Source organism: Cavia porcellus, unplaced genomic scaffold (assembly GCF_034190915.1).
Source record: "Cavia porcellus strain 051 isolate PalLab524CR breed Dunkin Hartley unplaced genomic scaffold, mCavPor4.1 scaffold_11, whole genome shotgun sequence".
In the NCBI taxonomy this organism is placed as follows: Eukaryota; Metazoa; Chordata; class Mammalia; order Rodentia; family Caviidae; genus Cavia; species Cavia porcellus.
Window position 1 is genome coordinate 71,339,575 of NW_026947494.1, and position 22,598 is coordinate 71,362,172.

Genomic DNA, 22,598 nt, shown 5'->3' on the forward strand with positions numbered 1-22,598 from the left:
AATAAAAGTTAGACCTTACAAAATTAAAATATGAAATTATTAGTTTTCATGCATCGATGGAAGAAATAAGGACCCTGATAATAACCAAGAGTAAGATCCAGAGACATTATAAATCTGTTTAGCTAATTTTTCTACCACAATCATATTCATCATCTTGTGTTTATTCCAAATAACTTGTGGTCAGAAGAGCCAAATACTTTTTAAAATGTATTCCATTACTGGCATGTAGGTAGATCAAATTATACTACAAGTTTTTTTTTTAATGAAGCTTTCTTTGCATATGAGCAGTGACAGTGGGTTTTCCACACAAGTAAAAAACTGCATGTCTAAAATAGACCTTACAAATTCCTGTTTCATGGCATAGAGTCTAAAGTAGCAGTTCCTTTCTGCATCTTTCTTGTGCAAGAAAAGTGGGGGGACGGCTCACATGTTAGGAAGAAATGTCCCATGTTCATGAAGCAAACAGCCTTTACCAAGCACTACCCAAATATTTGGATGCAAAAGAAATCAGACCACAACAATAAATTTTCATCTCACTACATTGCATACAAAAAGCAAAGCTATTATGCATATGCAGTAAGTCTTAATACAAGACCATTGGGTGACAAAGTAGACAATTCTCTCCAAACACATTTTAATTTTATAAATAATAGAGATCTTTGGGGCTGGGGATTTAGCTCAGTGGCATAAGCACCTGCCTTGCAGGTGTGCGGTTGTGAGTTCAATCCTTGGTACCAATAAAAATGAAAAAGACAAAAAAATTTAAAAAATAGAGATCTTTCATCTACACGCATAATTTTTCCTGCTTACATGTTTTCAGTGAAAATCAACAGATTATGTTAAATTATAGTTGAGTTCCATGTGAACAATCCTGAGTGATCAGAATATTATTACCAAGAAGATAGCTTTGATGATCTAGTTAAATTATTGAAGGAAAGACAGTGAATCTTAAATGATGAATATTTTATGTCTAGCCTTTAGATTGGTCTTCTCAGATAACATTTCTCTTGCATGGCCAATCATCCAGACCAGGGGTAACATGAGTATGTATTTAAAGGAAAGGCATAGTACGTTATTTACTGAAAGCAGATGCATACACTCTCACTTTCGACCATAGCAGACACAAAGATGATGTGTAAGACTGGGTGTGAGTCTGACCTTAATGGGGATGAGCTCCCAGTTTTACAGGTTAGTACCTCTCAGGTACTCCATCAGATGCTAAATTGAAGCCAAAGAATTACAATTCACAGCACATAAATGATGTCTCCCAAGTCTGGAAAATGTAGAGGTAGAAGCCATGAAACACTTCCTCCTGCAAAAATAACCAAGAAAACAAAAACTGAGATTGAGCAATACTGTATCCTTGTAATCATGAAAATACAACCAGGAAAGGAGCAATAGCTTCCAGACAAAAAAATCAAGTGGGTTGGTTATACGGAATTGCTTATGGTTTCCTAGATCATGCAGTGTGCATCAAAGTTAGCATCAAAGTGCTAACTTGTGGTTTTGATATAATTAATACTAGAACTTATTACTGGCAGTAACTAGTTCTCCTGTTTCATCAAATCAACCCTGAAAAGGAGAGCAACGCTGTCAAACACAAAAGGATAGCGGTCCTAATAACAGTTTAATAAGGAACCAAGCTAGAGTATCTGTGGTTCAGACACAACTTTGAATAAAGGAGGAAAAAAACTAAGTAATTTGGGGAACTCCTTTAATAAGAACATCTACATCACATGACAGGAGGTTTATCTCTATAATTGACATTTGATCACTTTGCAAAAAATTGATATAATCTAAAATCATGGAGATTTCAATATGTCAAATCATTAATTTTAACTAAGTTTAAAATGAGCCTCTAGAACATTCTATATGGATAATCATCCACTTATCTCTCCACTTGGTTCCCCATTTCTAAATGCTCCAGATCATGAATGAATTGTATCATCCAATGTCATGATCACTCCTTTTCTGTAGCTATATTGAAGAATAATTTATACATAAAATTGTATGTGTTTAAAGTGTACAATATCACATTTTGATATACATGTACATTGTGAAATTATTGCTATAATTAAGTTAGTGGACACATCCGCTACTTCATCTAACCACCACTTCTTGTTTTCTTGTTTATCTGAGGTCTCCTTTTGGAGAAAGTTGTTAGTGAGATGTTTAAAGTCAACTTCCTGAGCATATCTCATTTACAATACTGTACTGTTAACTATAGTTGTCATGCTAGATGATAAGTCCTCATAAATTGTCTTAAAACTGAAAGTTTAAGACATATTTAAGTATATTTTAATTTTTCATTGTACACCTTTTTGACTTTTTTAAATTAAATAACTATTTTATTATTCTAAACATACAAATGGGTATGTTCACAAAACTCAGAAATCATAAAAAATACAAGAAGATTAAAAACTATCCTACAATGCAATAAAATTACTAATAAAATGTCGAATACTTTTAAGAAATTATCCATATTTTTCCTTTCACTGCATATTTGATTATTGTCCTAAAACACTCAAATAAATTTGCGAGGCTTGAATTCCTGTAACAGAAACCTGCACTTTCACTCATTCTTCCAATTGTACTATTATTTATGTAACTATTTTTATTACCGTTATGACAAATGCAAATACTTCCTGTGTTTTAGGAACCATGAGAAGTGGCTGTGCACAAAACTATACCTGGACCTTCCTTCTAGGGGTGGAGAAAGAATAACCACATGTTATTGAATCATTACAAGTTTGATATTTTCAGAAAAATACATAGAAATAATTGAATGAATAACAGGAGCCTAACCTAAGTTTGAGACGTCTTTGAGATTTTCTTTTAACAAGCATTTTTTTATTAAAAAATATTAAAAGAAAGACGGAGATTAAGATAAAAGAGGACACAACAACATAATAACACAAGTCAGGAGAGAACAATTTAAGCAACATAGTGTTTCACCACAAGATAACCCGACATAACAGTAGCTACCATGGTGTCTCTTACCTTGAAATATTTGAGTATAACTTCGTATATTATAGCATCAAACACAACATGACAGTGTAAAACCATTCAAGAGAATGAAAGTATTACAGGGTATTTAGAACCAACTAACAGCAAATGAACAGTGGTTTCTATAGTGTCAAGTAGTTGTTTGTATGCATGCAAAATTCAGAGCAAACATGAATTTGACTTCTAGCCAGTGGTAGTGGAAACTCTATGTCTTTATGGGAGTACCTCAGTACAGACGCTCAAGGTGGGGGAATTTGCAGCAAACAAAACAAAACATATCAGAGATCTACCACATAATGTCCATTTGGAAAGGGTGAGTAAGAAGAGAAAAAGGCGTGATTCTGCAGCCAGCCAGACCAGCAAATATAATGGTAAAACCCAGAGAAGATGGTGCTGGGAATTGGTAGGCAAGGAGGACTTCACAATGAGAAATCAAGTAAGGGCAAAACTACAAAGCCCACTGGACTTAGTCACATGGCGTTGGCAACTTTATGGTATAAAACACTTACTTAAAAACTCAGCAAAGTGAGCAGTGAAAGTTGCATCTAGCCAGCAGTGGTGACCACTGAGAAAAAAATTGGTGGTTGACAAGAGAACGTACAGTCATATACAGTTTTCTGGAACAGAGAAAGCTTCCTTGTCTGTCTATTTTATCTCTCAAGTTGAAAGAGTAGTGTTGGGAGCCTGAGGCCAGGGTCATTCCCCAGGCATCCAGTTTAATCAGTGGAAAGCAGTAACTGGGCACAGGTGTACTTATGGGTAGCTTTCCAGGTGATTCCAACATGCACCACGTTTGGGACCCGCCCTTCTGGGTCACGTGTGCCTGTGTGCCTCCTTGAGTTCTGGTGCACCCATTGCTCTGAGTTCCATCTTGTCTTGTGACCTATTATATAGGGGCCAGTGATTTCACAGGATCCCCTCTCATGTCCATCCTGGGGAAGCAATGATCTAGTGTTTTTCCACATTAGCTTGTCCATTTGGTCCAGAGCATCCTATTCCCATGGCGTCCTTTGATCTGCTTCAGTAGGCAATTTGCGATTGGTCATCTTTTCAATAATTTCTCAATTAAGAAAAGCCAAAGAATTCGCTTATCTTTCTTCCTATTTTTTGGTTCTTGGACATAGCTTTCAAACTGATTAAAAGGTGTCAAATATTAATGCCATTTCTTCCCAGTCAATAAATTATTTTTAAAGTCATTAACATTTTGAATTAATATTTGAATATCCTTTTAAATGTTTATACAAAAATATAAATATTTACCATCCAGTGATCATAAAATGGCACTGTAGCTGGTTTGGCAGAAAAAGCAGCATCCCAGAACAATTAACTTAATCAGGGTAACATAGCTCCGCATACAGTAAGAGGAAGGCAGGGAGCCGCATCCTTTGCTCATTCACAGGGCTCTCGGTAGACATTGCCTCCTCTGCCGCAGTGGCAGTTACGCTACACCACACAAATGATGTGAAGGAAGTAGGCATTGCATTATATCTGCAGAGAGGAGAAGCAACAGCCGCCACCGTGGTACAAGATGGGGCACAGAGCCCGCTGTGAGCGTGGCCGCACCATCCGCACCCCCGTGGTGGTGGGGAAGGCACGTGGGAAAGGACTCTTCACGTGTGGGGTGAAGGCTCTCCCTGCTACTGCGTATAATCTTATACCCCTCTCAGTTCATGTAATTTTAGAGCGAGCTAGAAATCCTGGGCAAAACCCCATATTTTACACCTAAAAACAGCATCACATCTCGTTAATAAAAAAGGTGATATTCAGTCTTAGGTGCCTGAAACACATTCAGTGTGTTTTTTCACAAATGTATCAGAACAACCATTTAAATTATCTAAATATTTGTATTTTAGAACAATAGATGGATATGTAATCTATTTTTAACTGAATTAAAAATTGTTCTAGAAATCTTTGGAATGTAGTTTTCAGGCTTGTATACTCCAGTGATACCTATTAGGCATCTAATTGCTAATTAAATTTGAATAAGGCTAACATGCAGCTCCTTATTCACTCGAGCTACATTTCAAATGTTCACTAGCTTTATATGACCTCTGCTGTGGAACAGTACGGGTCACAGAAGTTTTCCATCCTTGCAGAAAGGACCACTGGGCATCCTGATGTAGGGTCAACTTATTCTCTAGACCATGGACACTGCTAGTTTTCCCAGCAGCATACCAAAGCCCTGAGTGCAAAGTAAAAATCCATTTCACTTTTTACTGGACGTACTGCCTGCATGGTTTTAAAATCAGAATTAGAAAGATAGCAGAAGACAACAAGTTAGAGTCCTCGTTCAGTGGAGTTACATAGGACAATAGAAACTCGCTGCTGTCAGTGACAGTAAAAAAGAAAAAGGAGAATTAAAGGATAAAATTTAGGTATGTGGTAGCATTATAAAAAGAATCAACAAGTTGCTGAAAGCTATATGAATTGAACTAGGAGAACAGTAAATATAAAGACTGCATGAAACGTGAGTGATTTTTTATTTACTTACTTATTTATGGCACTAGGGATCAGATCCAGGGCCTCATGCATGCTGGGTAAGCACTCTGACACCAAGCTGTACCCCAGGCCCACTGTATGAAGCTATGTTTAAAAAAACAATACCAAGTGTCTGTGTTTGTGGGATGTGTCTTCCCACTTGTGTGTGTGCAGTTGTGTTTATGTGTCTAACTCACAAGAGAAAAGAACAAACTTTCTCATTTCCTCTATAATTTTATTTTGATTTTTATTTTAGACCAATGGGGGAGAAAAGCGGCCTGCCTCTGATATGGGGAAAAAACCAAAAACTCCCAAAAAGAAGAAGAAGAAGGACCCTAATGAGCCCCAGAAGCCTGTGTCTGCCTATGCGCTGTTCTTTCGCGACACTCAGGCTGCCATCAAAGGCCAAAATCCAAATGCTACCTTCGGTGAAGTCTCCAAAATTGTAGCTTCAATGTGGGATGGTTTAGGAGAAGAGCAAAAACAGGTAAGAAGGGCTTCAAATCGAGTGGGACTCAATATGGTTTGATACTGCCTATATATTTTAATAGAGATAGCTTCTGATGGCTCCAGAATTCTTCAAATTCCAGAAACGGGGCCAAATGTCTCCATCACAACCAGACTTATTTAAGAAAAGTCTGTATTATTTTACATCCCTTTATTACCCCTCCAAAAATAGCATGTCCATCCCTTTGTTTCAAAATTTACATAGTACAGTTATTTTGGAAGGACTTTTGCCTATCCCAGCCAAGATTACACGATCCCATAATGCTCCCAATACAGTCATAAAGAAAAAAAGAAGAAGAAGAACCCTTAGAAGTATTTTGAAAACTGTCCACAACTCTCTTTAGCTCTTAGTATTTACTTTTTTACCATCAAAACCCTCCCTGGTCTTTGCAAAATGAATCTCAAATGTAAGTGTTTCTACGTTGGCCGTTTTCTAATGACCATCAGCACATATCCATTTCCCATATGGACTTATACCTTATTGTCAGCCCATGTTAAATGGGACCAGATGTCTGGCTTTTCTTCCTTCACTGATGGATAACCATGGTGTGACGGAAAGCCATGCTTAGGGAAGGCCCTGCGAGACATCTCGGCAATGGCCTAAGCAGCCCAAAGGCCTTAGGGAACAGAGGACTCAGCCTCAGTCTCCCAGAGACTAGGAGTAGACCATATACTTTTAAAAGCATTTGTGCATTATCGATCTCGTTTTTCTGTTCAGTCCTCACTGGTATACAGGGAATTGTTATCGAGTATTATAGGTTATGAAATGGAACCAAGTAAATTAAAGTCATTCATTTATTTACTCGGTAAACATTTGTTGACTATTCATTTTCCAGATACTGTTTTAGGTGCTGTGCATATGGGGGAGAACAAACCCCATTATGCTGAATGATTTGTCTAAAATCCATGACTGGTAACAGAATCATGTGACTGAAACTCATTATTTAACTCAAAGTTCTTTACAAATCCTATGAATGGATGATAGTTGTGGTAAAACAGTTGCTATGGAAATACAGAACCTGCCTGTCTAGTTGTCCATATCCTCCCTTTCCTGTAGGTCAGATATGTCTTCTCTGGATGGAAATCGCTGTACATTTCCTTATGTCCTTTTCAAGAATGCCAGCCTAAAGGAATGCTTCCTGTGTTAGTCGGCTTTCTATCCTGTGAGAAAATACCTGAGGCTGACACAGGAGGAAAAGCTTTTATTATGTCTCATGTTTCAGATCTTGACCGTTTGGCTTTGTTGCTTCTAGACCAGTGGCAAGGGAGAAACTCCATGGCACAGGGGAATGGTGAAAGAAAACTGTTCATCTCGCAGCATCCAGGAAGAACAGACAGGGAAACAGGCTAGGAAGAGAAGGCTGCGGATAAGTTAGACCCTTAAAGGCTTCTTCCCAGTGACCTATTTCCTCCAACAAGTGCCCACTTCCTAAAACCCCACTCTGTCGTGAACTTATCAATGGGATAATCCACTTGGTGAAGTAACAGCCATCACGATTCAATCATTCTCAGTAGCCTATCATCCGATAACCAAGCCCTCAACACAAAGATAGCCCTTGGTGGTATGTTTTGGATTTCAAATGTAACGATTCCATAGGACAGCATAAGCCTAATCTGTCAAGCCCTATGTTGTAAGAGTTGTTTTCAAGGATGGAAAATACCATGCTAACACTTTCTCTGTGCTCTCAATTAAAATTTCCCACTGTTGTTAGGGTAGTTGACAATATGTATGGATCCTCGCTGAAATCTCATGTAGCTGTTTCAGGACTTTAGAGCTGATTTCTGTTCCTAGATCTGTTGCTCCCGAATTGGAGGTATAGTCTCCATTGATGCTGGACAGTTGGGGTAGAATTGTGCAGTCTCCTCTAGGTAGCTCATCCCTGAATAAGAAATTAAGTGCACATCAGCCTGTTTCTGTTCTCTGAATTATGTTACTTGGAGGCCTCGCTCTCGGACTCTTGATGTGACACATAAGAATGTACCTCGTTCTGTTCCAGTAATCCAACTGTGTGTTCCCAGATAGGCACTGAAATTAAATCCCTAAGCTCTTTTGCCTTTTGAGATATGATTTCCTAGATGGAATTTGCAGGAAAAGATTCCTCTCTCTAGAGAGTATGTGTTCCAGTCTTGTTCCTCAAAGGTGTACATGATTCCCCTCTAAAGATTCAGCTTTTCTCCTCTGCCTAAGACCTGGCAACAGAACCAAAGTGCTCTTCCAGGACTCCTCTGGGCTGCCTCAGCATCTGTTTATCAAAATTTTTATTTTGAGGAAATATCAGTGACCTAAACCAACACACTCACCTCACTTCTCTGTCCATCCCGTTTTCCTAATTAGTTCTTGCATCAAGACTACTGATTTGAAAAAAGGGAGATCTCAGAATAGGTCCTTTATACTCCCTGTATTACAAGATAAGTGCCCGGTTTCTTATTTATGATACAAGAGAATAATGTCCATTAAAAAGTAGTTCCTCAAATCAATAAATACAAAGCAGCATATGTCTTTGAACCAACCCTATATTATTTTAATATAGAAGGGGCAAATATCAAGAATGCATGCTATATCCTTTTTGTCTGATCATAAAAGTGTTTACAGACACAAAAAATATGTGATTCAGTCCTCTTAACTGTGATATTAAATGGAGAGGCAACTCCCATTGTCCCATTCTGGTGTTCAAGCTCAAGGCTGAGCCTTCTTAATGGAGATACCATTGCAATTGTTTTAATCATTGTAACAGTCATGGTATTATAATTGCATGCATAAGATAACAAAATATTTCCCTTTTCTCTTTTGCATTTTATTTCTGATTTAATAAACAACTCATGTGAGTCTACTTTTGGGACATCCCTGGAAATACTGAAGGTGTTCTGGAGAGAATTCATTTTAGAAGTGAAGGATAAAATTATATAATAGTCGCCTTTAGAAGTCATTAGGTGTATTATAAAGCAATCTCATAATCAAAATCCAATTGCTAAAAGTAATACTAAGATTATTTAGAAAAATATGTTTCATATGAAACTAAGTATTTTTAAATCTGAGTATTTGAGAGCTACCAAAACAAGGTTTTGGGAGCAACTTGGGTCACTCCAGAATGGTTTGTTCCTATACCTGATGCTCCTTTGATATAACAGGCACTTGGTATAGCCTGTTCTGTTCTCCTAACAGATGATCTTGCTTAATACAGATAATAAGCATAACACACACACACACACACACACACACACACACACACACACACACACGCACACACACACACGATGAGTCCCATCCCAGAGACACAAAAATGGAGAATCAGGTGAAAACCTATTGCATAGGATAGGCTACCAAACTGCTGAAGTGTGGCAATCTGTCCCTAAATATTTGCAAGAGTTGCCAGCAAAGCAAACATACCTGCCTCAAATGCACATTTGGACATCCAGAAGATTTTAGCATATGAGCCCAAATTGTTGTTATGCTGTGTTGCCACCTGTTCTCTCCCTTTATGTTGCCAGCACACTATAATAGCTGTTTCCAGCTTAAATTAATTGTACTTTATTCTCATTTAATATACAAGTTGGGGAACATACATACTACTATGTATTTTTAAAGGAATACTCTGCAACAGAGTAGAGGCTGACTTTCGAACTTCCAAATTTCAGATGCACACACATGCTACAGAATGAAGCTATGGAATGCTTTGGCATTGTGTGGGAAACTAGTTCTCAGAAAAGCATGAGATTTCATGTGCTACAATTGTTTGAAAATCCAGTTGTCATAATAGCCCACAATTACGAGCAGCTACAAGAATAAACACAAACTGGGAAAAATGGACAAAATTATTGATGACTTATTGGGGGCTAAGAAAATTACAATATTTAAAGAAAAACAGCTATCATTGAGATTAAAATAGAATGTTTTCTTGAGAACCGGGGGAACAGGACCACTGAAGCAGCTGTGTGTTTGTATTACATGTTCTCATTGTGGCATGCAGGCAGGAATAAGAAGCCACTGCAGAAGGCAGGACTTTATTTTTCAGAATCCATGGTGAGTGAGAAACTGTGTGTACTTTGGTTTCCACAAGGAATCTTTCAAAGAAGAGAAATCAAAAGGAAGCTGAAAGATGCGATAACAATCCTCCAGGAACATAAAACCTCCCTTCTGAATCATTCCTACCAAAGCCACTGAACAAACTCCACGTATCAGAGATCTCTTCATCTTAATACTGTGGAAGATGGGCTGAATCTGGAGTGGAGGGAGAATGGTGTTTGCGGCTCCAACTGGGGATTTTAAATGCTAATAACTAGTAAGACAATGAAGAGCCCATTTGAGGAGCATACTTTGTTTAAAAGCCACCAGATGGAGAAAGGGAATAAAACACAAGTATTGCTGTGATGTTGGTCTTTGCTACTTATCTTTCACGGACTGGAACCTACAGAGGAAAAAAAAGAATAAGTTAACAATTTCACACTCCTTGTATATAGGCTCCTTGGAGTTTCAGCAAGCCTCAGCATCTTTTTTATGCACTTGCAGCTAAATTTCCTGTCTACCTCCATGATTTCTGAATTCTCTGATTCTAGTCATTATTGTATAGGACTTGCATTCACAGTGACAATACAGAGAAAATCGAATCCTACACAGCACAAAATGCAAAGCAGCTTAGAAGCAGAACTGTTCGGTCCAAAAAACTGCTGTGGGTTCCTGAGTCCTTCCTAGCCATGGAAAGTCACCTTAAATCAGAACCAGATGTAAATTACCAAATGAACCTTAAGTTCCTAATTGGAGACACAGCCAGGCTGTAAGACATTTAGCAAATTACAAACAAAATGTTCTTGTTTACATTACATTAAATGGCTTTAAAGCTGCAGCCAAAGAGCTAAATAAACATGCTGTTATGCTAAAAATGGAGTGGAAAGCCTATTCAGAGTTCGGTGTATTCAGAAGAAACCACAACCCACGGGAGCCCAGAGAGTATATTTTTGTAAATGCGAGTCCTGTTGTGGAAGAAGACAGTGGACTCACCTCAAGATGCAGAGCCTAATGAGCAGATACCACTTGCAGAGAAACTGTTAGAGCACTGTAACATGTGCCTTCTTTCAGGATGCATAATTCATACCCAAGAATATTAGCCACAGCAGCTCGGCTCAATATTTTATCTCTCAGTATTTATTCCTATGTTTGACGCCTCATGAAATTACTGATAATGTGTTTATAGAAGGGCAGATCTGACACAAGTGGGAAGAATGTAATTTCCTACTCATTCTTTCCTGCTGCTGTGTCCTCTTCCCTGGTAGAAGTGGCAAGTGTAAATAGTTAATTTGCTTCAATTATGAGCCTGTCCTGCTAAATTAGAAGCAGCAGGGATATGAAGAGCCAGAATTGCACTTAGGAGGCAGCTGACAAATCCTCTGAGCCCACAGAATCCAATCATTTGCTCCTTGCTGGTGCTCAGACACCTACTATATACATGCCGCTGGGTTCCTCCCCTTATCATCTGATAAAATTTGGATTTTATGTCAACAATACTTAAGGGTAACAAAAATCCTATTGTACAGCAACATTTGCATGAGTGTTTATCTTGGTCATTTCCTTACAAATGTAAAGATATACAAAACAGTTGTTCATTTCAAAGCTACAGTGTGCAAGCAAAGTTTATATTCATATGAATTTAAAACTGAGTAATTAAATTATCACATGAAATAGTGAGCATATTTTCTAAAATTCAAGCATTTAAATACATGTAAGTATCAGTGCATTGGTATGATTAATGCACGGCATCACAGGCATAAACAAATGTAGAAGACGTGTATAAACATGTGCACGCTTAGACCCAGTCATAGCAGGAATCGCACACAGAGCTCCCATGCATGGGTGGCAAAATAACAGTAGCATGATGCTCACTCACATCTCTTGGAAGTTCTGTGTTATCTGTGAAGATGCTTGGGGAGGGCTGTGTACCTATCAAATCGGATATTCCCATTGCTGTATGTTTTAGCTTAGAAAATGCAATTTAGTAACTTGTCCTTAGAACTCGTGCCGATTAATAAAAAGGAGAAACCCAATTCTGGAACAGATATTCAAGAAGAACAGTCATGAACCACGTATACATATGAGGGTGGTTCCAAAGTCATGTTGGATAAGGACATTGTACCTTTCTTCATTTGTGTGGGTGTACTCTATGGTATCCACACAATGGCCAAACCACCTAGTGACACGTTCCTCAGAACACATCTCTGTCACTAAGCAGTGGGTGACTCTTTCCTGAGTGTCTCCTATGTACCAAGCACTGCCCTGCATGTTGGAGTTTCAACTACAAATATGAGACCAGGCCCTTCAACTGTGTGTCAGAGACCTGCCCCATGCAAAGCCCTTCTCAGAGTTGGAAAGAGCCATTGAAAAAACAAAGATTATTTTTCACCAGACGTTAACAATATGCAATGTAACAACCACTGTTAAATTTAAAAAGAGAAATCTGTTGAACATCTCATCTACCTAATCATACTCATTTACTAAATCAGCAAATGTATTTTATAGCCATGTTTGTCAGCAAACAACTTGCTTCTGATTCCTATCATCTCAAAAATAGGTAATACCAATATTGTTGATCTTTAGATCAGGAGGTCCCCAAAGGGAACCTATAGCAACATTTTTGTTCTTGTTGTTGCATCCTGTAATGCTTTCAGTCCTCTGAATGCCATGTTATAAAGTCCCATGAGTTCTGGAGCCCTTACGGGAATGCTGGTAAGATGAAATTCAGCTGCATTTAAGGACTGAGCTCTATGGAATACAAATGACACTTGCTCAAGCTGACCTAAATAATAACAGCCTAGAAAGAAGTCACAAATTTCAAATTTCTAAAGTATACAGCAAGCAATAATGATTAAAGTATTCCAGCTTTTATCAATCCCTGTATTGTTAAACATTTTGTACAAGTAGGAAATTGTAATGGGAAAACTCACATTTGAGTTTAATCAAAAAGAAAAAAGATTTTTCAAGATTTATACAGTCTATAATACTGAATTGGAAGAATTTTACACTGTTTTCTTATTACTCTAAATGCTGTAGAAATTATTTATGACTAGAGATTGGAGCAAAATAGAAAAGAAAGAAGAAATCAAATGGTGTTCATAAATTTTGCTTTTCTATATGAGTCTGATAGATTGTTTATTTGGGGAAGGAAAATAAAGCAAATGAATAAAATGACAAATTAGATAAGAATCTTTTGTTTAAGTTTGTAGTATTCATTGATATTGAACTGCTAATTTTAATTAGGGATTATCAGTCCATAAAAACACAGGCTGGTATTTAGAGCATTTCAAAAATGACTCAGCAGTCCCTAGATTACATAAACAGGATTTGCGTTCTCTGCAATTGCTATTTGATATCTATCTATGTATGTGTGTTTCAGTTTAGCCACTGAGATTCAATCCTTACATGGGATATGATCGCTTTCTTGGAATAACAAACCACAGCATATAACTAAGTTAGGGCAGGATGAATTCAAAAGTGTTTGGATGAGCTGGGTCAAATGATGAATGATGTATTGTGAAGTTAAAATTCTCATCTGGCCAACTTTGCACTTTATTTCAAACAGCTGTGCACCATTTGGGAGCCATTTTGTAGCTCAACTGAGTACTAATATTTACTGTATGAATCACATACCTTTAAAATATTTGTCTTTCCCTGAGAGAGAAAGAGACTGTTTCTTCCCCAAAGTTAGCTTTGACATAAATCAGACCCATCTTTATAGGTTAGGTTTATGCACTTGATCTTCACAGTGGTTATTCAATGCCAAATGTGGCCCCATGACTTCTGTGGCTTCTGAAAGCCAAGGGCTCTCTATTCATAACTGAGTGTGGATCGAACTCACGACCATGCTCTCGCAAGGCAGGCACTTATGCCGCTGAGCTAAATCCCCAGCACTCATAACTAAATGTTTTGAAACATTTTAAAGAAATTTGTTACTAATCATTTGATTGTCTGTTGTAAAGTAAGAATTTTCCTACTTCCTTTACATGTGAAATGTTTATATATTAGCATTGTTCTCTCATGTTTGTCTTAGGACAAGTTCACTGAACATAAAGTTCAAACAGCACTTTCAACCAGTTTTGCAAACCAGCACCAAGAAGAATACGCAGTACATAATATTGGAGCTGTTAGGTAGTTCTCAAAGGTGGAGGTTCTAATTAGTGTTAGGGAGGCTACCCCACATTTTAATTCTGATCTGGGATTCTCCCCTTTAAACACAATTGCAGAAGTGTACCAGCTGAAATTGCCCCCCTTTGAATTCTGCCTCTGAGCATCTGCAGCTGGTCCAGGGAAGAGTGGATCCATCAATCCTTGTAATGTGACGTGATGAGTTTACCTTTTTAAAGTGGCATTTAGGCACTTACACAATGAGCCCAACATAGACAATTGCCAATAGCCAATGGGGAGCCATTTGCGGAAAACAGGAACCTGTGAGACTGGTCAGGTATTCGTAACAACATCGATCCCAGAGTGCAATCCAGGGCACATATTCTTCCTGAAATGCATGGAGTGAAGCCACCTCTCTCTCATGTTTGTTGATCAGCAAATTTCAGGAGAGTTAACACTTCTGTGTCCGGGAGAAGAGACTTAAGGGAAAGTTTACAGAAATCTGTTAACAACAAAATCCATCAAGAGAAATCGGAAGAATGTGTTTCTGAATAAAGAGGTATAGCGGCCCTTACTGTTCAAAAGCATTCCCTCTGCTGTAGCGTGTAATCTGTTTCCACATATGCATTTCCAAAAGAGAATCTGAATCTGACTTCCAACAATCAGTTCAGGAAGGAAGAATATTCTTGTATTCCAAGAAAATGATTTGTTGGTTTTTTACCAAAAACGGAACAAAAATTTTTAGTTTCTTCAGCTTCCTACTTGGTAAAGGCAGTGCAATGGTTATATGATAATACTGTGCTGATTCTTACTTCTGTATTTTCATTGGCCTTTTTATTGTACCAAGATGCCAAGTACAAAACTCAGGGTTGACAGCCCTCTTCCAGGAGAATAATTAACGAATTCACTACATAGAGTCCCATTATAATTCTGTTGACAGGCGTGGTCATTTGTTTACCTTAAGTACAATGTTCTGCCTTAATTAACATACTCGTGAGTAAATAATATTTCTCAATCTTGAATTTCACAGTTGAGTACTGGGCTCAGCAAACCACAGGCATCATTAGAAACCTGCCAACTGGCAGGTAGTAGCTCTTCAGACATAATTTATTTTTAACTACTCTGACAAATTCTGAAGCCACTTTTCAATACTGACCTGTGTCTGGTTTTGAGCTCAGCTTTAAAAAATATGAGCCAAGCCTTGTGCCCTGCTGTAAAATTCAACATGTGGAAAATTTAAAATATTTGTTTCAAGGAAAATACATGTCCATTTCCACAGTAAATGATGAAAAATTTTTGCTCTTTTGGGTGGATTTCAAAAGATTGCCAAGCATCTTGTCTAAAATCTTGAAACCATCAGCTTAATGGCAGCAGACAACCATGTGTGTTCACATCGCTCACTTTTCATTTCTGAGCCTGACGTCTCCTCTCTGTTTAACTTAGCGGAATGACCTTTAGCATACAAACAGGTCCTCTTTCAGTTCTTTTGCTCCATTTTGGATTATTTCACTTTTATTTTCAGGATGATTCCCTCTCAGAAATGAGAAGCTTCTGTAAACGGAGATTCATCTTAGAACATTTTTACCTTTCAGAATGAGGTGTTCACAGATCTGTGTCATCTGGTGTTTCTGTTGGAAAACAAGCTGCCTGGGTCCTGTAGCGTGGGACTCATGCAGTCCCCAGCTGCTCGGGGTCCCCAGTCCACTCTCCACCGTGTACCCTGCCCCTGAGTCTGTCAAAACAGAGCTCTCGCAAGGCTTGAACTCTTCAAATAGTTATGGACCTACAAACTCTACCTCTGCGTCCTTTGATTATTATTAAACATGCTGCACCATCTCTGAATTCATCTTTACTTTTGTACTAAGCCTGGCATGTCTGTGTTAGGCCATGACTGCACTGGGGATTATTTCCCCATTAGAGAAATATGAATGCCTCACCTGCGCATGTGTGGTCTCCCGGGGAACCTTCATCAGGAGCATCTTCCTAAGCCAACTCCTTCCACTCTCAAAGTAGCCCAGATAAATCCTTTCATGTGCATTGTGTAAGATGTAAAATGTTGCTATCATTGATCTTGTTATCTAGTCCATTGCCTTTCTTCTTTCAAATTGGTTTTAGTAGAAAAACAATCTTCAGAAAGATATATATTATTATATTATACGATTATATGTATGTGTGTGCAATTATTCTCTCTTATACTTCGCTGAAAACAAAAGCAGATGCGCTTTCTAATTTAGGATTCTTTGTTGTTGTCACAGGTCTATAAAAAGAAGACCGAGGCTGCAAAGAAGGAGTACCTGAAGCAGCTAGCAGCGTACAGAGCCAGCCTTGTATCCAAGGTAACAGGCGGTTGCGTGGCATTGTGATGCACTGTGGCCTCTCAGTGCAGACTTCGATAGTCATTTAAAAGCATAAAAGATCACTTTAGCATTTTTTCAGTCTCTTTTGTTGAAAAAACAGGACATCCTAAACAAAGCTCTATGTGATGGAAATGTTAGTTCATCACCGAAAGACTGGAGCAGCGTCCTCCTGGCCTCCTGGCCTCCTGTTGTCCACCTGTGCGTTATTGGTTGGTAGAGTTATCGCAGCAGATTCTTGATCCTGAAGCTTCTTTCTCTCTCTCCATCCCCAACTCTTAAATTTCCTCTCCGCCTTATGGGCCTTTGCTGAGTAGATACTAACTCTTAATGTGTGCCTGTTGCATCATCAGGAAGTCAGCTAGCAAGAAAAAGAAAAAGCCCATCATTTCGTTAAACACTAAAACATGACTTTGCAAAAATTTTTTTGAGACAGAGTCTCACTGTGCGCTTCAGACTGCCTCTGGACTCACTCGGGAGCCCAGGCTGGCTGTGAACTCATGGGGATCCTCCTGCCTCAGCCTCCTAAATGCTGGGATTAGAGGTGTGCACCACTGCAGCCTCTGATTTTCACATATTTGTGCTTCAGAATGTCCTTGGGACTAGTTCTCACTGTTACAACTGCGTAGGAGTTGGCTCTGTTCGGTCCCATGATACTGAAGATACATTTTCTTGTGTAAAATACTCAGGGAAATAACCACAGAGAAGCTGGGCCAAGTCCAGAAGGACTTAGCACCAGTTCATTTGCAGTCCAAGCTTGGCTGTGACCTGGTTCCCTGGGCTCTGAACTCCATTGCATTTGCTCATGGAAAAATACTTTTTTTAATCCAAAAATGCCCTTTCACATTCTAACAAATCTAAAATAGTTATATAAATTAGTGCTTTATTATGAAAAATATATGCTGAATATATTGTCACTGAGAAGAAAATAAAAGACAAATACAAATGAGTAAAATCTTTTAGCGCACTGTTGATCTAATGCAAGTGTGTGCTCTATTTCTAAGGAGTGACATTGTGGGAAACTTACTGTTTGGGATTTAGCCCTCAGTTGCTAACTCTCCTGCTTTCTCTCACTCTGTACCTTATACTTCTTTCAAAGTTACTTATATTTCCCGTGATAGCATCTCACATTTTGTATATGTATAGCATTCACAGAACGTGCCCAAAATTATAACAAAAAATAAGCCACCAAAGATCAGATCTATCCAGTCATTACTTAACTTTGTTAACAACTATGTTAAAAATATAGGAGACTTTTAAAACTGAGTTCTCCTTACTTCGTTCAAGATACCTTTCTTTTTAAACATTCTAACAGAGTTTAAATCAGAGCCTCTTTACATGTGAGAGAATCAGTGCAGGAAGTCTCGGTCCCCATACCAAATGCGCGAATGGCATGTGAATTGCTGAGCGCTATAAGACTGACTAAGCCTTTACTTCCAAAACAAGTGTCCTCAGATTTGCTCTTAGCTGCAACTTTTCTCACTATTCAGTCTCAGAGCTGCAACCCACAGCACACAGCAATTTGTATAAATGCTGTGAATTGCCATTTCTACATTTAAAAACCAAGCACTTTTTTTTACAGCTTACTCTGACATTTTTCTTCTCTTTGGCAGTAGGAATTTTGCTGGAGCTGTTCAATCTCTATTTATGTTCAACTACCCATTATGTTTATACAAAAGGGACGGAAGTCACAATCATTCCCTCCAGGTTAGGAATATGACCCTCCGGTACTGGGTATGAGCAGGTGTGCTCTGTGTAACTCTTCTGTGCACCCACAGAAAATGTGCCAGCTTACCCTCCCATGGCAGATAGTGCCGGACGTAAAATTCCATTTCTTGTTCCATTTTGATTGTGACTAGGCAAATAATAGCTCTGCATATTGAAATATTTTTACACTATAATTTTTACTGCTATAAATCATTTAACTATTAAAGAATACCTAAAACAGCCAACAGAAAATGTACCATCATACATTAGTTACAGCTCCAGGAAACTGCTATTTGTCAGCCAAGGTCTGTTCTGTCACTGTTAATGCTTTTCCTTTTCTTGATGTTGTTGTTGTTGTTGTTGTTGTTGTTGTTCTTCTTCTTCTTCTTCTTCTTCTTCTTCTTCTTCCTCCTCCTCCTCCTTCTCCTCCTCCTCCTCTTCTTCTTTTTCCTCTTCTTACTCCTCCTCCTCTTCCTCCTTCTCTTCCTCCTCCTCCTCTTCTTCTTCCTCTTGTTTATTTTTTTTGTTTAACATATTCTTTGGTGAACATTCCTGGGCACATGATCTTACCAGACTCAGGAGATATGACAGAGAACAGGAAAATTTGACCTATACATGAAGAACTTCTTGTTTAGTCAAGGGAGACCAATGATGAAAACACAAACTAATAAATAATCAAGGTCCTTGAGAATCTAAGGACATAGAGCAAAGAGCCTGCTAGTCTGGCTTGCAGAGGTGTCTTTGAAGAGGTGGCATTGAAAAGCGGGGGTTCACAGAACCAGACGGTTCACAGAACCAGAGGGTTCGCAGAGCCGGGCAGTGTTAAAGCAAGTACAAAGACTCAGTGTGACAAAAGGGCCCTGTGAGTACAAGGACAGTGGGGTGGCCAGAACTGAGCTGCAGCAGACAAGGTGGGCAGGATCCCAACCCTAAACACTGTGCAAGACAGTGAAAAGAGCAAAGTGTATTTTCAGTCTCCAGGAAGCCACTGAATGGGTTTCAGTATTGAATTATTGAATTACTATTAAATGGTCACCTCAGATGAGGTGATCCTTAATCTCCGCTCTTTAACCTTAGGTAATCTTGATTTCCAACATTTCAGTGAACAGGAAAATATTTCAGGTGTCTGCTGAGCAAAGCTGGCCATGGCGTGCATCACCTTTGGTCTTTTTCTGAGCTATACCCTTAACTTTTCCTTGGTCCTTGTGCTGGGCCGTGCTGCTCTTAAACCCCAATACGATGCTTTCTTATAATCCCATACCCCACATTGTTACACACTTACGGCGTGACCTCCTCAAAGGTCATTTTGGCCCTTGAACAATGGTTTTATCCAGAGCACTATGTCTGTTTTCCTACGTTCTTGCTGAAGACAGTTTACTCTCCAGAACCACATATGATGGGACCTATTTTCTGAGCATTCATTCCACCAAATCAGGCTCTGAGTTCTAGACTGACAGACCCTGCTTACTTGTGGCCCATGATAATCTGCCGTTTCCCACTGCCTCTGCCTTAGGTCACACTCCGCCTCCGGGGCGAGGCTGTGTTACACCTGCTTTCTGTCAGGGCCACTTCTGGGTGCTGAGAGAACAGGAAGAACAGGATAGGCCCAAGTGGTATATTTCACGACACTTGAGAAGTTTGACACTATACTCTAAAATTAGCTGAGTCTTTCAGAACATAATAGAAACAGCAGTGACCAGGACACTATGGTGAAACAGCGTGCTACGATTAGCAATCCTCTGCCCATTCAGCCATTACCGCTGTTTACATGTATGATGTGCTGTGTCACCCACATCTAGGCTTGAATGAGATTGAAATCAACCCCAAACAAGAAAGCCCAATGCTGGTAGATGAAACATCCTTATTGCACTTCAAACTGACACACATCCTCTGCATAATGCATTTTTCCCAATTATTACATGCACATAAGTGGCACCCTGTTATTAAGCAGCCTCTCTGTGGCACACACTGTGCTGGGCATTTTGTATAGATTTCTGCTCATCATGACAACCAGCCTGCACAGTCCCATAAGCTCTAAACTCCAGGGAGAATAGCTGGCCTGTGGAGGAGAGAAGATGGGAGTGGCAGACTCCTCAATGTCTTTAACCAAAGTTTCCAGGCTTTTGTCTACCTTTCATGATTATCAAATACTTTCCCCTTTAGAATAAGCACCTCTTATCTCCAATAAAGTTCCATATCAACTCTTGATATTGACAGCAGAGAGGATAGCTTCAGTGACTTAAAGGAGGCTGAGGTCCAGAAGCTGCTCTTGGTCTTCACACCCACCACCACCACCACCAGAGGCTTTAAAGACACCCGGTCCTGCAAAATGTTCAGAAACTTCTCTTCTGCCTAATGCTGTTCCCACTGGGTGGATTCCTCATTAGGGCACACAGAGCCAGGGACAGAGCTGCTCAGCACTGGCCACTACCCATGGGTCCAGCTGCCAGAATGACCAGATACACCAAGAGGAACATGGAGTGCAACACAGCACTAGGCAGATTCCAGAATAACATATCAGTTTTAGGCTCTGCAGTTTACAGGAAGGCATTAAAAAGGATAAGAAGACTTTTGCAGAAGGGTCACAGGATGAAACTATCAAAGAAGAGTGGATTCAAATGTATCAGATCCTCCCCCAAAGACAAGACAAGGATGCTGAAGCCCACAACTGGGACTGGACAAGGGATGGTTATTACTTTCTCTGACTCTAAAACGTGAAAATAGAAACCATTTCAAACTAGGGCATTTAATCTGATCGAGAGGCTTTACAAAGTCTTCAGTTACTGGACTAAACAATTGCTTTTCCTAGGAAGAATTAAAAATAGAAGCAAAGGTTGTAAGTGAAGGTTATAGATGGTGTTTGAGGGATCTTCAACCTCAGTCTTTCTGTGTGAGAGCAAAGAAACCATATTAGAGACCTCAGAAAGGGTCACCACTGCCAAACCAGGAGTGCCTTAAGACTGCAGACATTCAGACTGCTGGGATACAGGGGTTGGGTTCAAATTTTAGCCTTGTTTGTTTTTTAGTAGAAAGCTAGTGCTCAGAAGCTGGGAGGATAGAGATGCCTGATAACCAATAGGCATAACATTTTAGCTAAACAGACAGAATTTGCTCTGGAAAGCTGCTGTAAAATACTTCACCCAGAGTCAGCAAGAATTTTTGCACATTTGAAATTTCAATTATGTTCAGTATTCTAACCACAATAAATGAAATTTTAAAAATTGAAGAATAAACTGAATAGTTCTGGATGTTGTACATAGAAGGCATTTAATAAATATAAGGGATCAGTATTTCTAATTTTATTTTTATTACTGGTAGACATGCAAAAGAGTAGAAGAAGATTTGTGTGTTTCATTTTGACTGCAAGACTACTCTGATATAAAGAATACATAAAATGATGTTTAAAAAAAACTCTTGCTTCATAGATACATCCCTTTATTAAGATAATAAATGACCTAAATATAAGCAAAAATACCTTTTCCGTATAGATTACTTAATTGAAATATGGAGCCTGAAAAGAAGGCCAAAAACGTATTCTGTCATGAGGTCCAGGGATTCCTGGCTTGGGCAGCTTCTACATGCAACTTAGGATCACACTGAGGTGGGCTGTTAAATAAAGTTTAAGGAAACACAATTTTTCCATATGCTGAAAGTTCTTAGATGTGGATCTAGATTGTTATGTTGAAAACAATGTCTGACTTTAAAGCAACGGAACTGGTTTCAGTTCATCACATAGACCAGAATTTATATTCCAAAATGAGTGTTGCATTCAAAGTAACCATGTTGGAGGCTACAGAATCACTTTATTACTGCTCCTGCAGGTCGAAAGGTTTTTTGAAACCCACATTTTGGAACCGAGATCAGGCAAAGTACATGAGGGACCTTAGAAAATCAGTTCTCATACCTCATTCTTTTCCCCAAACATCACCTACACAGAACCCACAGGATTGGCCTCAGCCAAGAGCAATTTCCAAAACTCAGATTCTCCATCACAACAAAAAGAGCTGTCCCCGGATATGTAAAACAGTGTCCCACTGGCCCTGAAAAGAATTCCAGTAGGGAAGTTCCCAAATATCCCAAATAAAAGCAGCATTATTGAAATAAGGGTACAGTTTCTCGGAAATGCCGGCTGGGCAGGAGGCAGCATTTGGATGACTGCGTTCTGGTTTCTTAAGTAAAAGCAATCAGATTCATGACTTTAAGGTCACACAGAAAATAGGAGATTTTGTCTGTATATTAAGGAGTAGTTTTTCAAATAGGGAACCGAAAAGGCTAGGTTACAGTAAAAAATTCCTTTTAAAAAGTTTACGCAATAGGATAATATTTGATTAAATTAGACAGTTCTCTGCTGGATGATTAATGGAATGAGAGTGAATTAGAAACAGTTTTTTGAAATGATTTCTTTTTATAGAACAAGGTAAACTTACAGAATCTGT

The 22,598-nt window shown here is 38.9% G+C and overlaps 1 protein-coding gene across 2 annotated transcripts in view; it reads left to right on the forward strand.

Moving 5' to 3' along the window:
* The window catches only part of Tox (thymocyte selection associated high mobility group box), a 296,483-nt gene that overhangs the window by 261,149 nt on the left and 12,736 nt on the right, over positions 1–22,598 (forward strand). For both annotated transcript variants that reach the window (XM_063258463.1, XM_003464395.5), the window contains exons 5-6: positions 5,741–5,971; positions 16,357–16,437. In XM_063258463.1, the coding sequence (XP_063114533.1) occupies positions 5,741–5,971; positions 16,357–16,437 (312 nt within the window). The remainder of the gene's footprint in view (positions 1–5,740; positions 5,972–16,356; positions 16,438–22,598) is intronic.